At 39.9% G+C, this 15179-nt stretch overlaps 1 protein-coding gene across 1 annotated transcript; it reads left to right on the top strand.

Moving 5' to 3' along the window:
* Window positions 1–6685: 6685 nt before the first annotated feature.
* Window positions 6686–14725, top strand: LOC103716562 (squamosa promoter-binding-like protein 7). The gene is made up of 3 exons (XM_017845055.4): window positions 6686–8182; window positions 8322–8440; window positions 14092–14725. Exons 1-3 carry the CDS (start codon window positions 7647–7649, stop codon window positions 14538–14540), a joined length of 1104 nt encoding a protein of 367 aa, XP_017700544.4. The 5' UTR covers window positions 6686–7646; the 3' UTR covers window positions 14541–14725.
* Window positions 14726–15179: the final 454 nt, after the last annotated feature.

The following is a 15179-nucleotide window of genomic DNA, read 5'->3' on the forward strand; positions in this document are numbered from 1 at the left end:
CATGAGCTAAAAGAAGAAGAGGGAAACAAAGGAAGAAATCGGAGAGGAGAGAGAGGAGGCGAGGAGAAACTCGTACCACCAACTAGCTTGAAATGACAAGCATCTTCTTCCATGGGCCACCTTCCACAAATTCAGAGATAATATGCATTTCCTCCATGGAAGTGTCACCTATGAGCTTCCTTAACCGTAGATCTGGTGATGCTGGGCATAGTGAGCTCCTCTGCAATGAATTCGACAATGATAAGCTACTTCACCATAGATCTAGATCAACTGCCATATATTTGGTCTGGTGGTAGTATGTTGGTAAGTTGACAATAGTAGAGCTCTCAGGTCACGATTAGGGCTGATTCAGTTGTGACCCATTCAAGTTTTAGAACATTGATTTCCATTGTTTAGCGTCTGGGGAAGAATGTAATCGTTCAAAAAATGTGGTGTGCTAATGTGAATATATATATATATATATATATATAAAAGCTCTTTTAAGAAAGTAAGATCTACAAGCTTTTTGAAGATAATTTTCAGATACATACATGCATACGTACATGCGTACGTACATACATATGTGCTATTATATAATTAAAATCATGAGTTATGGGGAAGCATCTCTGTCCCCTTCTCCTCCATGGATTTCTTCCCCTCCGGAGATAATATAATTTTCAGGCATCCGTTTCAACTCCGCATGCCTGTGAATGTAATATTTTTTTGTTTCTTAAGGCTTCCATTCTGTCTCTCAGCTTGAGAAAAACATAAGTTGCGAGACTCCAAGCTTTAAATATTGTTTCTCCATACTTTGAGTCGGGCATTACCTTGCCGAGCTTGTACATGCTTGGTCTAAAATTTTTGAGCTAACCGCAAGATTGAGCTTGACTTGTTTGCCATTATTTCGAGCCCAATTCAGGCTTCATTTCAAATCAAGCCGAACATGAACTATTTGATTTGCTTGATATTCCTAAATTGAGCTAACATGAACTTGAGATTACATAAATCTCGGCTTAAGTTTGAATGATTGTCTTGATTTCTAGCTTATTCTAAATTTTGATTCAGATCTAAATTGACATTTAACTGACAAAAGGTTAATTTTGAGACTATTTTATTACTTCAAGCTTTGTTTGTTTAACTTTAATCAAGCTTGGTTCAAGCTTTTTCCTCGATCAAGCCTGCGCCTAAGCTAAGCTTGAGCTGCTTGGTTCATTGAATATACTAAATACCTCTCTCTCTATATAAATTATATATATATATATATATGATATTACAATATATATTATATTAGGCGGATTCGAATCTAGTTGATCAGAGTTCAACTTATATCTGATTAGTTCTGAATAAATGATAGGGACCTCACATCAATAATCTGAACTGTTGAATATAGTCTACTACTTCTAAATTGTTTATACACAAAAAATTATGTGACTTGACGATTCCTACCATATGCATCAACGAGTTAAAAAGTTGTATTGTTTTGAGCTGTTTAAATTAGAGTAATTTTTGATCACTTGATGCACTAGCTACGAGAGAGTTTTGAAATCATAATTTTTAGTATGTAAGTAGTTTATCATGTACAATGCTTCGGATTATGAAACTCTAATTGTATAATTATGATTTAATTAGATTTTAGTTGAAATATGATCAATCATAACCTAACCTACTCCTAATATGATAGGTATGATATTATAGTATATTTCTGCAAGTATATTGGGCTTAAGGAAGTGGAAAGCCAGCACATGCCATATGTTCCATGTCCAATTATTTGAGGCTAAACTCTATGTGCATCCTTGAGAGATGCGCCGCATCTTTCCAGTGGGGGATATCAAAATCCAGTGGCAAATGCGGCACTGAACAGCTTTCCTGCTACGAAACCTTTCGGCCATTTTTTTAAGATTTCCTGGCCAGCCAATACCTAACACACCGCCTCATCACGTCTCCCGGCCTCAAGCTACCATCATGAGTGCCGTCCTTGCATCGATTTGCTTCGACCTAAATGCGAGAAGACCGAAAAATCAAATTGTCTTTTCTACATTGAGCCGGCCTAAGACGAACTCACTAAGATAAATCTTTTTGGACCGAAGCCTTAAGTCACCGTCTTAGTCATCTAAAAATTGGACCAGCCCTACGGCGGAGGGACCAAATGCTCTCTTTCTGATTACTCTTGCAAGCAACCTCGACAGCCAACGCCTCGCCAAGAGCAGAGTTTTGACCCGAAAGCCGCAAAAAAACAACAGTAGCCGCACCTGTGATCGAACCACATGGTAGGGACCATTTGGTAGGACCCATGTCGTGCATATCGGATCCTCGAGATTCCCATCCAACAACATGCACCACTGCATGGTTCCACACTTCGTAGGTCAGTCACACATGCATGGACAAGTTTACGCTTGGACCGGATAGAAAGGAATCATGCTCGAGAAGTTTAGTGAAAGTGGGGCATATCATAGCATCATCGCTAGTTGGCCTACAAATTAAAGAAGATTGGGCACAAAAAAATATTCAAATTTTATTATCATTTTACCTCATTACTGATGTAAAAAATTTAAACTACAGAAGAAAAAATATTGATAATCTATGACAAAAATTTAAATAAAAAAAAAGATAAAACAGGCCTTCCAATCATTTAGACGGTTGGCCCATAGACAGAAAACGAGTACATGCGGTGCAAGGTGTAGTTCCTGGTTCCCTCGAGGAGAGAGCTGGAAGGCCTACAATTGTCAAGCTTGGACACTGTTCCTCGTTAGCTTTTGGCGTCACCCCAAACTACAGTCCCTCTCTAGCGCGTTGGACCACTAGAATGAGGTCCAGTTCTAGTAGAAGTGTGTCGGGTTGGGTATGGAGAATATAATTGAAGCAACTTTTTTGAGCCAATTGGATTAACCACGGGTCCACGTTCCAAGTCGAAGTCCGTGCATCAAACAGCGTGGATAGGAATTGCTCTAGGCTATAGCCAAGATATTTTTCCAACCGTAGGGACATGAGCTACTATTCCCCCAAAGATTGAATGATATATATATATAGTATTCGTCGTGCAGCGAGAGGGCGATGGACAAAGGATTCAAAATCACATCGACATTGGTTGCTCTGTTTCAGCGCCCTTGCTCGTTGGAACATGGATATCGCGCTTTATGGACAAATAGGTTCTGTTATTTGCTACGGGGAACCCGGAAAGGACAGATAGTTCTAGGTTCTTTCTTGTAAGAATATATTTGGAAGTGAAATGGAGTCTGAGAAGAAGGGTTCTCTACGATAAGTGCCAAATACTATATTTCTGCAGCTCAGACTGTTTGATACTTGGTAGCACGGTCAGTTATTATAATATGAAGATATGGTATCTCAACATCAACTATGACATCATAATTTTTTATGAAACTTAATTACTTATTTTTATATATTTTTTTTTTTTTTGTCTGTGGGTGCTTGTAAGCAATATTTAAGTTGAACGTGCTCAAGGAAGAAATTTTTTCCTCCCTCCCTCCCTTCGATGATTGAATGTGCCAACTTCGCATGTAGGCTGATAAAAAGAAGAGGGACATCATATGAAACGTTATGCTCTTCAAAAATTTGTTATTCAAATTTATTTGAAGTACCCTAACTTGACTGGCCGATACGAGATGCAATGCTCTTCGTAGATAAATGAAACTTAGTGAGTCTCTAGATACTCCGAACCCACAAACCTAGTCATTTTATTTCACAATATTAAGAAGACTGACTGCAAAAAAGTTAGAAACAGTGTCTATCTTTCACTGGAAAAACTTTCAACTTTACAAGGGCATCACGTAGTTACTAGATGCCAATGAGAATACTTTATCCAGGTAAAGTAAGAGTTTTTACATCCTTAACAATATCAGTTGAAGGTAGAAAAATTAAAAAAATAATCTTTTATTCCATTGTCCAAGTGGATCTAAGAATATTTTAGTCCTATGTTACGAACTAGGTTCTAATTCAATATGGTGTAAGTATATTTGTGACATCTATTTTTTTTAAAGAATTTTGCAAAAAATACTTATTTATTATTATTGGAGATTCATGTGCTCTTCTTGTTTTGTTTTTTTAAGAAATAGTCTGATTTTAATTTTTTAGATAATTTTGTCTCAAGCTTTTTTAGATAAATTCTAGCCATATTTTTTTTAAAAAAAAATAGATACTTATAAATATTTAAATTTGTTGAGCATGTAATATGCATCCATAAATTGAAATGTATCCCATAGCAAGCAATAAAAATATTTGAAAAAACAAAAGAAACCTACAATATAGCAACAACTATTATGCTATTAAAACTGATGCGGGATTTACACCCCGTCACCAGCAGAGCCCACACACCAGCCGAGCAGCAGAAGAGAGAGTGTCCCCCAGAAGGTATTGTCCGCTTTGGGTCCGATTCGGGGGTCGAGCGTACCCAGAGCCCTCCTCACGGCGCCTCACGGTTTTGCCCCACAAAAGGCGCCTCCTTAGGGAAGGGTGATTGAGCCCCCCATTATATGGCACAGACCTTCCCGCTACACGGCCGATGTGGGACTAAATTCGGGGAACCCCCCGTAACACAGCCCCTCCAGCGGGGAGGTCCTGTGCCCGGGTCGGCTCCTTGCTGGATAGGCGGAGGGCCGAGGCCCTTCCTCTAGCGCCATCTGATGCGGGATTTACACCCCGTCACCAGCAGAGCCCACACACCAGCCGAGCAGCAGAAGAGAGAGTGTCCCCCAGAAGGTATTGTCCGCTTTGGGTCTGATTCGGGGGTCGAGCGTACCCGGAGCCCTCCTCACGGCGCCTCACGGTTTTGTCCCACAAAAGGCGCCTCCTTAGGGAAGGGTGATTGAGCCCCCCATTATATGGCATAAACGTTCCCGCTACACGGCCGATGTGGGACTAAATTCGGGGAACCCCCCGTAACAAAAATAAAATACAAAATGTTCATATTGTGAGACATATAAAGAGTAGCAATTGATCCTGTCACTTAAAATCCATGATATATATTGCTTTGTTCTTATGCTTATTGTCTATCAAAGCATGCATCTAGTGTTGTGATTATGTGTATATATTACTTGGTAGGAGCCTAGGGTTAATGGACGGGGCTGAAAACCTGGGTCGATGCCTCACGAAGTCCAACCTCTCCCACTCGCGGGCACAGCGATATCTCATGATGCGAACTAACGTTCAAGTGGTCTCTTTGCATACGTATGTCACTAAGATCTGCCAGGAAGTTGAGAAGGACAAGCGATGTTCATCATGGCTTTTTCTTAGAAAAGTAATGCTAGCTGCATGGTCTGGTCAAACTAATCGATCCAATTTGGCATAAAAAAATTGGCCGCTATGCCGGATTGGGATCAATTCAATAATTGCTTCTGGCCACATTTACTTTTTTTTTTGTTTTTTTTATAAATCGGATAAATTAAATCCTTCGAGAATAAATATATTCGTACGAGTGGGACAGTGTTGTTGTAAAGAGACTTTCGAGACGACGTTGGATACCATTTTTAGAAAAGATCAATAAAAAAATTAGCTACTTGATCAAAGGGAAATTTCTCTCGTGGAACGTACGCCTACTCTCATAAATGCGGTGGTGATAGCACGTCTTTTTTTATTATATCTCAACAGTTTAGATTGCCAAAATAGGGCATTGACGTAATTGACGAGATGCGCCGTGCATTCCTCGAAAACAAAAGGATAGAATTAGTAGTTGCATTGGTGGATTAAAATTTACTGTATAGGTCCAAAAAATAAAGGTGATTTTAGATAAAAAAAATATTGAGTAAATAAACTTAGTGTTTCTTCCATAATAGGCCAGAAAGTTTTTGTTAAACCGCGACTTTCTCTTGTAAATTAGAAAAAATCTTAAAAATCAATTCTCTATCTAAATGGATATCATCAAACAGCATGAAGCCTTTTAGAATTACTTATCATTTAAATTAAAAAATGTCACGAGCATCAACTTTTGAGAAGATAGCTGCTTAGGACCTTGAAGCTCTTTTTTTGTTTACTAAGCTCTATGTTGGTATAATGACACTAGATTGCATGGTTGCCTCGTAGTAGTTATGGAAATCATTCCTTTTGAGAGTTAGAATAAGAGAACCCCTTACAAGATTGATTGTAGACTGGTCGATTGCATACTCTTAAAGAATCTCTCTCATGCAGGACCATCTTGACTTGGCGACATTCCTATATGAAAACTCTCTCAAAGAGATTGTTTTACAGAAAACTCTTTCTATAAATTTCTCAATAATAGTAGCCCTTGTTGTTCTTTTTACACGCTCATGTAGAAGACAACTTTACTAAAAAAAATAAGAATTTTTATATAGCTTGCGCTCAGAAATCGTCTGCGTACGACAAAAATTCTTACTAAGAAAAAATAATAGATTAATAGTAGATATTTGTTGTATGGGTTTTGTCTACTGTGTTTTCCAAAAAAAAAATCCTACCAACCTCCATCTGCCGGAGACATTATTGGTGAAGAAGGAAGAAAGCAGAACAAAGGGAGAGAGCAATTACAGGGCAACCGTCGCACGGACGCCCACTTAAATTTAGATGAGGAGTCGAGCAATCCACGCTCGAGAACGAAGAGTCGTGTTCCGCGTTGCGGAGCCACCACGAGGCCCAATCAAACATCCGGTCCGATCAAAATAGCAACGTCTCTGCTTTTCTTGATACCACACACGCCTTAAATGTGCGAGCATATTTTGCGGATTTGCTTCAAGTAGAGAACCCCAAATTGATCTCCTTGTCCTTACAGGCGAGAAATCCGGACACAAGCTTGCTTCCTACGTGCAACCAATCTAATAACCAAAAACAAATCCGCCGAAGACAGAAAAAGGCAGGACAGCAAAGGAACAAACCGAGCCTCGCAGTTCTCTCAACCATATACGGTAATACCCGCCGTATACGATATGTGTGAATCCCTCGGAATAACACCTAAGTACTCCTCTCCCTTGGCGATTGGCATCTCTCTGAGAACTTTAATTTATTCTCCAATTAAATTCGGTTTGTGAGGGGGAGGAGGGCACCCGACATGGATGGATCTCGCTTTTTTTTCTTGGTGCGTGTCAGAGGCGCCGCGTTTAATGCACCGCACCACCCCTTCCGCGCCCCCCGCCCTCCGGTCTTGTCACCCGATTGAACCTCTCCATCATCTCGGTACACGTGTCCGCGGCCCCACACCCAGAACGTGCGCTGCGCCGGAGACTACAGTGGTCTCGCACGTGACCCCTACTCCCATCCACCCCCTGGCCCTCCCACGCTTATATGGACACCGTGAGAGACGGTACTGCCCGTCCGTCCGTTCGAACTAAGTTATCAGTCCGCACTCCCCAGCAGGAGCTCCACCAGTAGCTGCAGCCTTTTCCAACCCTCTCTCCCTCCTTACCTCCTTGTGCGTTCTCCCTTTTATTCTTGTTGTTATTGTTGAGAGCAAGAAGTAGGCTTACCTTAGTACCTAGCTATATATCTCCTATTGGGAATCACTCTCCCTTTTATTCTTGTTGTTATTGTTGAGAGCAAGAAGTAGGCTTACCTTAGTACCTAGCTATATATCTCCTATTGGGAATCACTTATAAGGCGCGAGGAAATAATAGAGGAGCAAGGAGGAAAGAAGGAAAGAGAGTTGGTAGACTGGAACGAAGGAGAGGGAGAAGAAAGAGAGAGAAAGAGAGAGGGGGGGGTGGTGGGGAATGGAAAACGGCGGAGGGGTAGCGAAAGGTGGGGGGCAGGGGACACCGTCGTGCTGGGATATCTGGGAGCTGGGGAACTGGAGTTCCGCCGGCATCGCGAGCGCCCCCTCCTCCTCTTACTACTACTACGCCAACGGTACTGCAGCAGCCGCAGCCGCCGCCGCCGCCGCCGCCTCCTCCTCCTGCCCCCCCTTCTCCGACCCCGCCGCCATGGTCCCCACCGCCCCCGGGGACCACCACCAGGAGCAGGGCCAGCTGTACGGACAGCACCACCACCAGCATCTGACGTGTCTGAAGCTCGGCAAGAGGCAGTGCTACGGGGAGGAAGGGGTAGCCGGTGGAGGGAGCAAGAGGGAGCGGCTGTCGTCGAATCCGGCCGCGGCGGCGGTGCCGAGGTGCCAGGTGGAAGGATGCAGCAAGGCGCTGGTGGACGCCAAAGATTACCACAAGCGGCATAAGGTGTGCGAGATGCACTCCAAGGCCCCCAAGGTTGTCGTCCTCGGCACCGAGCAGCGCTTCTGCCAGCAGTGCAGCAGGTTTATCTCCCCCCATCTCTCATCTCGTTTCCTCCTCCTCAACCCTTCTTCCTCGTCTTCTTCTTCTTCTTCTTCTTCTTCTTCTTCTTCGTTTGTGTGAAAAAAAATGAATGCCTTACTTGGTTGGACAATTTGACAGGTTTCATGTGATATCGGAGTTCGACGACTCGAAGAGGAGCTGCCGTAGACGGCTGGCTGGGCATAATGAGCGCAGGAGAAAGAGCGCCAGCGACTCCATTAGAAACTCTTCTCTAGTAGGTACTATTCTCTCTCCTCCTCTTTGTTCAGTTCAGTTCCCTTCCCCAGTTCCCCTCCCCCTTTTTTTTTATTCCCTTCCATTATTTGTTTCAAGGAAAACAATTAAAAACATAAAAGCTACCTTAACTACTATATCAGGAAGTCTGTGACCTTGTTTGCAGAATATTTCGTTTTATTCGAACATTGAGTAGGATATGGTTGGCGGGGCTTAGTTTATTTAGTTAAGCTGTGAAGGCCTTTTGTCCGATGAGAAAAGGAGACGTGGCGCTTAATTAACGAGGATTAGGGAGGTCTGAGACCGGGAAACCGGGAGTCTGATGGAACATAAAGGCCTTTGGATTGGGATGCGGATGGATGGGTGGGGAAAGGTGGAAACGGTTCTCGTGGACGATATTTTCGTAGGGGGTCTAGGCTCTAGATTAGGGGTAGGTTTTGGTGGAAAAAACCAAGTTAATCGTTTAAAAAAATGAGGGCGAAAAAGAAAGACGGGGTGATGTCTCCATCACCGACCATCAAATCCAGGTCGAGCAGCTGGCAGCACGCGGAGCCAGCACACTCCATCTATGGCCTCCGCCGTTTTAGGTCTCTACGTCGGGAGTTGGTGTGGTGGAGACTCACACGCTTGAGCTTGTCTCGGTGTCCGGTTCACCGTCGGTAAGTGGTAACTAGTGGAACTTGGAGGAGCATTAATTGATGGCAGGTGTGTTCTTCCTTATTCGTTGGGAAGATATCGATTTTGTACCGTCGAAATCACTCCAAATAACCTTCACTGCCACTCGTCAACTGTGTGGTTTGCTGCTTGCTCGACGGATGTTGGGGTTGGGATGAGAACTTTGTTCTTCATAGACATGCTTATGTTTCGTATTAGGATTTGTTCAAGATTTTATCATTCTTCAGCATGGCGGTGTTTAGGATTTTGGTCATTCCACAAGAAAATGCTCACATGTTTACTCTTAGATCTGGTCAACTATTATTGCAATCTAATCTTTGTCCAAGATCTTTATGAAAACTATGGTGTAAGGGGTGAATGATGAAGAGCACAGGTGTGTACATGTTGTTTGTTTCGACTTTTATTCTGTTATATCACCTTCTTTTACGCATAGCAGATTTGAAAAAATTGTGAAAATTTAGTCGACTAAAACATGTAACTTAATTGGGATTATGATCAAGAATTGAGCATGATTGGTCATCACATCATGATATAGCCATAACTAACAATGGATCAACTCACGAACCAAAGAGGAGGTCCCTCTGGTTCGCAAGTCTGGTACTGTGCCACTTAAAAGATTTCCAAATGGAAGAGTTTTTAATCTTGAGCATCAGTTATTTATTCAACAAACAGACATGTTCCTACTATCTGTCTCTCTTTTTCATACTCTCTTCATAAGATGGCACTCTTTTTACTTTGTTGAAGTAAAGTGAAATGCCAATTCTTCTTTGGCATACATTTAAGTTAGTGCAGAAAGTTGGAGAATGGAGAATAGATGCTTCTGCGTAACATGGTTTTTGACTTTTCATTCTGCCCCACACGCCACCATTGTTCCGCTTCTCTTCTGGAATATGCATCACCAATAAATCGTCCATAAAATACATGTCCCTGTTATTCTGAAAGTTATGTATTTAATAGACAAAAAATATTGTTGGTGTCCTCTACTTGCCATCCCTTGGCTATATGGTTTGTCATTTTCTTTCAAGAAGGAAATCAAAAATGGATATTATTTTTGAGAGAAGATTGTTACTGCATGTAATTTGAGAATGTAGAGCTTGTATGCATGCATCTGTTGGATTTTTACTGTTGCGATCATGAAAACAAGTCTTTGTCCATCAATTGACTGTTTTGTCAACATAAACATTTTCAGATGAAAAAGCTTTTATTCCATGAGAAGTATCAATTCTTCATGTTCATACAATAGACTAACAGATTGACTAACAACTGTTTCCATCCTGCCCTCCCTCAGGATGGCACTCCGCTGTACTGTAGGGGTTTCTTTAGTTGGTGCGAGGGACGAGGTCGAAGCATGTGCTCGTGTGTCTAATGTTATTTTTAGATTAGTCATTTCTTTTATTATTCCTTTCTGCATCAAATATGTGAAACGAAATTGCAAAGATCTAATACCAAACCATGATTTTGTTTAGAATAGGTTTGAATCTGAATATAGATTGGTAACATCATAGTGTAAAATAATTATGGTTGCATCTATAAACTGACTTCATTCATTAAGTACATAACTTCCTACTCTTGAACCATTGAGAGCATATAAGGGCGCCAACACAAAAGGTATTCTATTTTTGTTACTGTAATCTCTGTAGTTAGATTTGAAAACAGATTCTTATTTTCGATGTTTTCCACTTGCTCACCATCATCTAGTTGGTGCTAGAAGGAAATGAAAATTGAGTCATGTTTCCTTTTAAATCATTTTTCTAAGCTAGAACCAGTAAAAAAGGTCGAGAGTGGGAGAGTGCATGAGTGCTTCTTCTGCTTTTCTTTCTCTGCACCAAAGATAAGAAAATATTTTGGGAAGATGTACTTAGCCGAATTGCATCTTAATTGGAATATTGTCAATTATCAAATCTCTCTTGCCAATGCAATCATGACTATATCTTGTACACATGCATACTTGGAAACATATCTTTGTAGTACATAATGCCTGCATGTTTGTTTGTATGCATATTAAGATTCACTTGCGTAAATGCTTTTGCATGCTGAGGATCAAAGACTCCAAACCTATCGCCTGAAATAACTGGTTTAAGATACAACATATGAACACTCGTGACATATTGAGAGGTCTGGAGCGGAAACTTTTTGATGAAATTCCGGCCGGCTCAAATATAACAGATGAGCGAAATCCAGCATAAATAAAACTCAGCTACTTCAGTAATTTAATAAAGTCAATCAACTACACAATTTATAAATGACAGTGGTTCGAAGGTTATTACCTACTAATACTAGGCTCACTAATTGTTTGTTATTTATTAGCTAGATTATGTTGACAGTAGATATGATAGCATGATTGAATGTGGTTTAAACTTTGAAGATTTGTTGAAACTCTGAAACTTAACAGAAAACATTTGGGTTTTGGCTGGAAACATCTGAAATTGGGGCCAGATTTGAAGCATTGACAATACCTAACTTATTATCTGAAATTGGTTTTGGCTTGTTATTTTTGAATTGTTTCTACAAGTGGTTTCTTACCTTTAACATGATGCATGATTTTTAGAGGATATATGGTAAGAGCCTGTTGTACTATAGATTGAATCGGACAAGCTCTAAACCTATTGACAATAGCTTTCAGAAAGATTACAATATATTTTGATTTGTAAACAATCAAAGAATCGACTCAGTGTCATTACTTTAAACATTTTGTCAGAGGTCCTATTATGCATTTATGAAGACTTTTGAGTTGGTGGCAACTGATTAATATCATCAAGTTGTCATAACCATGGGATAATGCAGTCAGAACAGCTGTAAGATTATATTTCTACGACAATTGTTTGAATTACGAGTCTGGTTTGTCTTCCCTTTCCTTAGCATTTTGTATTTCAATTCTGATCCAAATTTTTATAGTTCTTTTTCTTGTCTTATGTCGTTTCTTCAAGCATGCAATCAACTTTTTTCTAATATAATTCAAACAATTATCCCTTAATATTTTTGAATTATTGATTGGATCCCTTAATATTTTTGCTTGAAGGAAGTAATTTCTTGTTTTCATCTGCATACTTCCTTTGGAAAGGTTCTCCTATCAGTGTGAGGGCTTTCCTTTTTTTCCAGATCTTACCTATGTTTTTTTAAGATATAGGAGAGTATTGTTATTTACTTTTTCATTTTTTGGAAAAATGTTGCGGGAATGCCACCGCTCAGGCTCGAAACGTAGCCGAGTTCCTGAGCTTGCACTGAGGAGTTGGGTCCCTAGGGTGAGAATGGAAGTTCTATTTTAGTGCCTTGTATTGCTAGTAATAGATCAAAGCCCTTATAAGGGCAGCCAATTCAATGTATCGTACTCTAGAGAGAGCATGGGGTTCTTTGCCTTCATGATATGACTTCTTTTGACAATAATAAGTAAAACTGGAGAAATTATAAAAGAGATAAAAGGATTTTTGAGATGACAACTTGCTAAAAGTGAAGGATTATTTTGTTCTAAACACGTTATTTTGTCCCTACAAGTGAAATAGTTTAGGAAGAGCCGCCTTTGTATGCGCAAACAAGTGAACCAACCCTGGAAACTGTCACTAGCATTCATTCGATCTATATTCTTATCTGGCTTTATTGGTAGTATATCATTGTCAACTTTAGAATTTGAATATTTGGCTATTGCATTTGCACCAAACAGAGCCTGAAACTTTTAGATACTCTATATCTGGTATTGCAAGTTTGGAGAACTAATTAAAAGATGTCAAATGCAACAAAAATATACAAATGGCACAATACATTAGTTAAAAAAAAGTAAATGGGAAACTACAATACTTAAAGGTATTATTCACCATGTTGGTATGCAATAAAATATTTAGGGTTACAATTTATTGGTTTCAGTTGAATACTAGTTAGAAATTGAAAAGGCCAATTGAAAATAAGAATAAATATATAAACAAGAAGACACTTTAAAATGATGACCATATCTTGTATTCATGTTGAAAAGTCTCCCTTTCTATACTCTTTTAGGCTTATCTCATGAGTTATAGAGATTACATAATTTAATAATAAAAAGACTTGCTTTGTATACGAGTTATAATTCAAACTATCTATTTTTTTTTACGTATTTCATGAAATATGAAATTTGTCAACTAATATGCTTATTCTATACTTTTAGTGACATCTTGATTAACCAAAATTGCATAATAAGTGAAATGGAAGACAGTCTGATCACTAGTACTTGTTATAATGTACGTATGTACGTATGCATGTACATACACATGTACGTATGCATGCACATATATATACGTACGTACATGCGTATGTACATATGTATGTACTTAGAAAGCTTATATCCTATAAGTGGCACAAAGGGACTAGTTGTGTAGGATAACATCACACTTTCAAGCGTAGCTGGCTTGATCACTTTTACATGTTCAAGTTCATAAAATATGAGGGATGATAGGAACAAGTCGGGGAAGCAATGAAATACTTAAAGTTTCATTGTGCTGGTATAAATTAATAAAGGCTGGTCTGAGTGCTTTTTTGCACTGTTTCCTCATTTCCAACACCTGCTGATTCTCCCATGCATATATGAGGACATATCTAAACCATTTAAAATAGTTGAACACTACTAACGGGGATTTCTATTTGGAGTTGCATGGCCAGTCAAATTCCTAGATATTGTCTCGTAATCTCCTTGAGCAACTTGTTTACCAAGAAATGCTCGCCTCTTTAATTCTCGGTTTCTTTGTCGAAGTTTGCCGTAAATTCCCTTGCCTCCTTGGCAAATATAAGCATTTTTCTTGTATTCTTTGCTTTTCCACAAGAATTTCTTGTGAGATTATTAAATTCTGATGTGATGGCTTAAACAACTTCAACAACGGCGGGCAGTCTTAGAGCTTGATAATAAATTTTATCTTCTTACATTCTAAGATCCGATAATGAAATTATGTTTTTTTCTCGCTTTTTCTAAATATTTTAATCTAATGAATTTCTTCATCTGGGCTCTTTTTCATCACAGAAAACACGACGACGAGCAGCAGATTCCCCTACATACCAACTTCTCCGGGTCGTGCTCTCTCTCTTCTGTCATCCAAGGCCTCCCCTTGGGTTTCAGCATCTGACCTCTCTTCTCGATCCAGCGCCGCCCTTCGCGAACTGATCGCAGAGAACCGAGCTGCCGTCCTTGCTCGGCAATTGTTTTCCGACCGTGGTGGCTGGCATAACATGGTCGTCGGGAACCCGGCAATCCTTCCTTATGTGCCACATCAGCATCAAGAGCCATCACAAGCACAGGCTCAGCTTGCGGATGGCTGGAACCAATTCCAGGAGGCTGGCAACCATGTGACGCTGGACCTCATGCAGATGCCGAGCTCTTCTTTTGAGATCCTCTCTGCGAGGAGCAAGTCAAAGGAGGACGAGGAGTGCTCTGAAATTTGGAAATCTTTAGAAGGAACTCATGTAGTGTGAATCTCCAGTTCTTATCGGGAGAGGAGCTGCTAATTTTCAATTGAATTTGTTTTCGACCGATGAAACTTTCATGGAGAAGCTTCATTAAGGCACATTTTGTAATATATATAATGTGGTTGCTATTTTTTATTTCTCAAGCAAACTTAGAAGATGGTCATTTTTGTATGGATTTATGCTTGCCTGATGAATCCTTGTAGTTGGGTCTGTTTGGTCTATTTGAAGACGGATGGCTGTGTATTATATATCTAGCTTGACCACACAATAATTTCTTGGGTAGTAGTATGTCTTATTGGTTGGGAATCTTTGTTTATGGGAACAGTCGTGTACTTGATAAGGCTCATTGTACAATAGCTAAGAGAGAGGTAGACCGGAACTTGTTTCCACCAACGATTTTTTATTTTTATTTTCATATTTCAATCTGGCTGATCAAATTAGATATCCAAGATTTAACCAGAATTATCCTTCGTTTTCTAAACTATTGATAGGAGAAACTTCATAAGTTTTGCTACAACATGTTTCGGCATTTGTATCTGACTTTAACTTAAGCCTATCTTTTGATCTTTAATCATTAATTATTATATAATCAAGTATCAAGTGCTTGTTCATGATTCATATTTTGGAATTTGGAATTGGATGTTT

Source organism: Phoenix dactylifera, chromosome 3, assembly GCF_051530095.1.
Source record: "Phoenix dactylifera cultivar Ajwa chromosome 3, Ajwa_hap1_PhDact_Kaust_v1.1, whole genome shotgun sequence".
In the NCBI taxonomy this organism is placed as follows: Eukaryota; Viridiplantae; Streptophyta; class Magnoliopsida; order Arecales; family Arecaceae; genus Phoenix; species Phoenix dactylifera.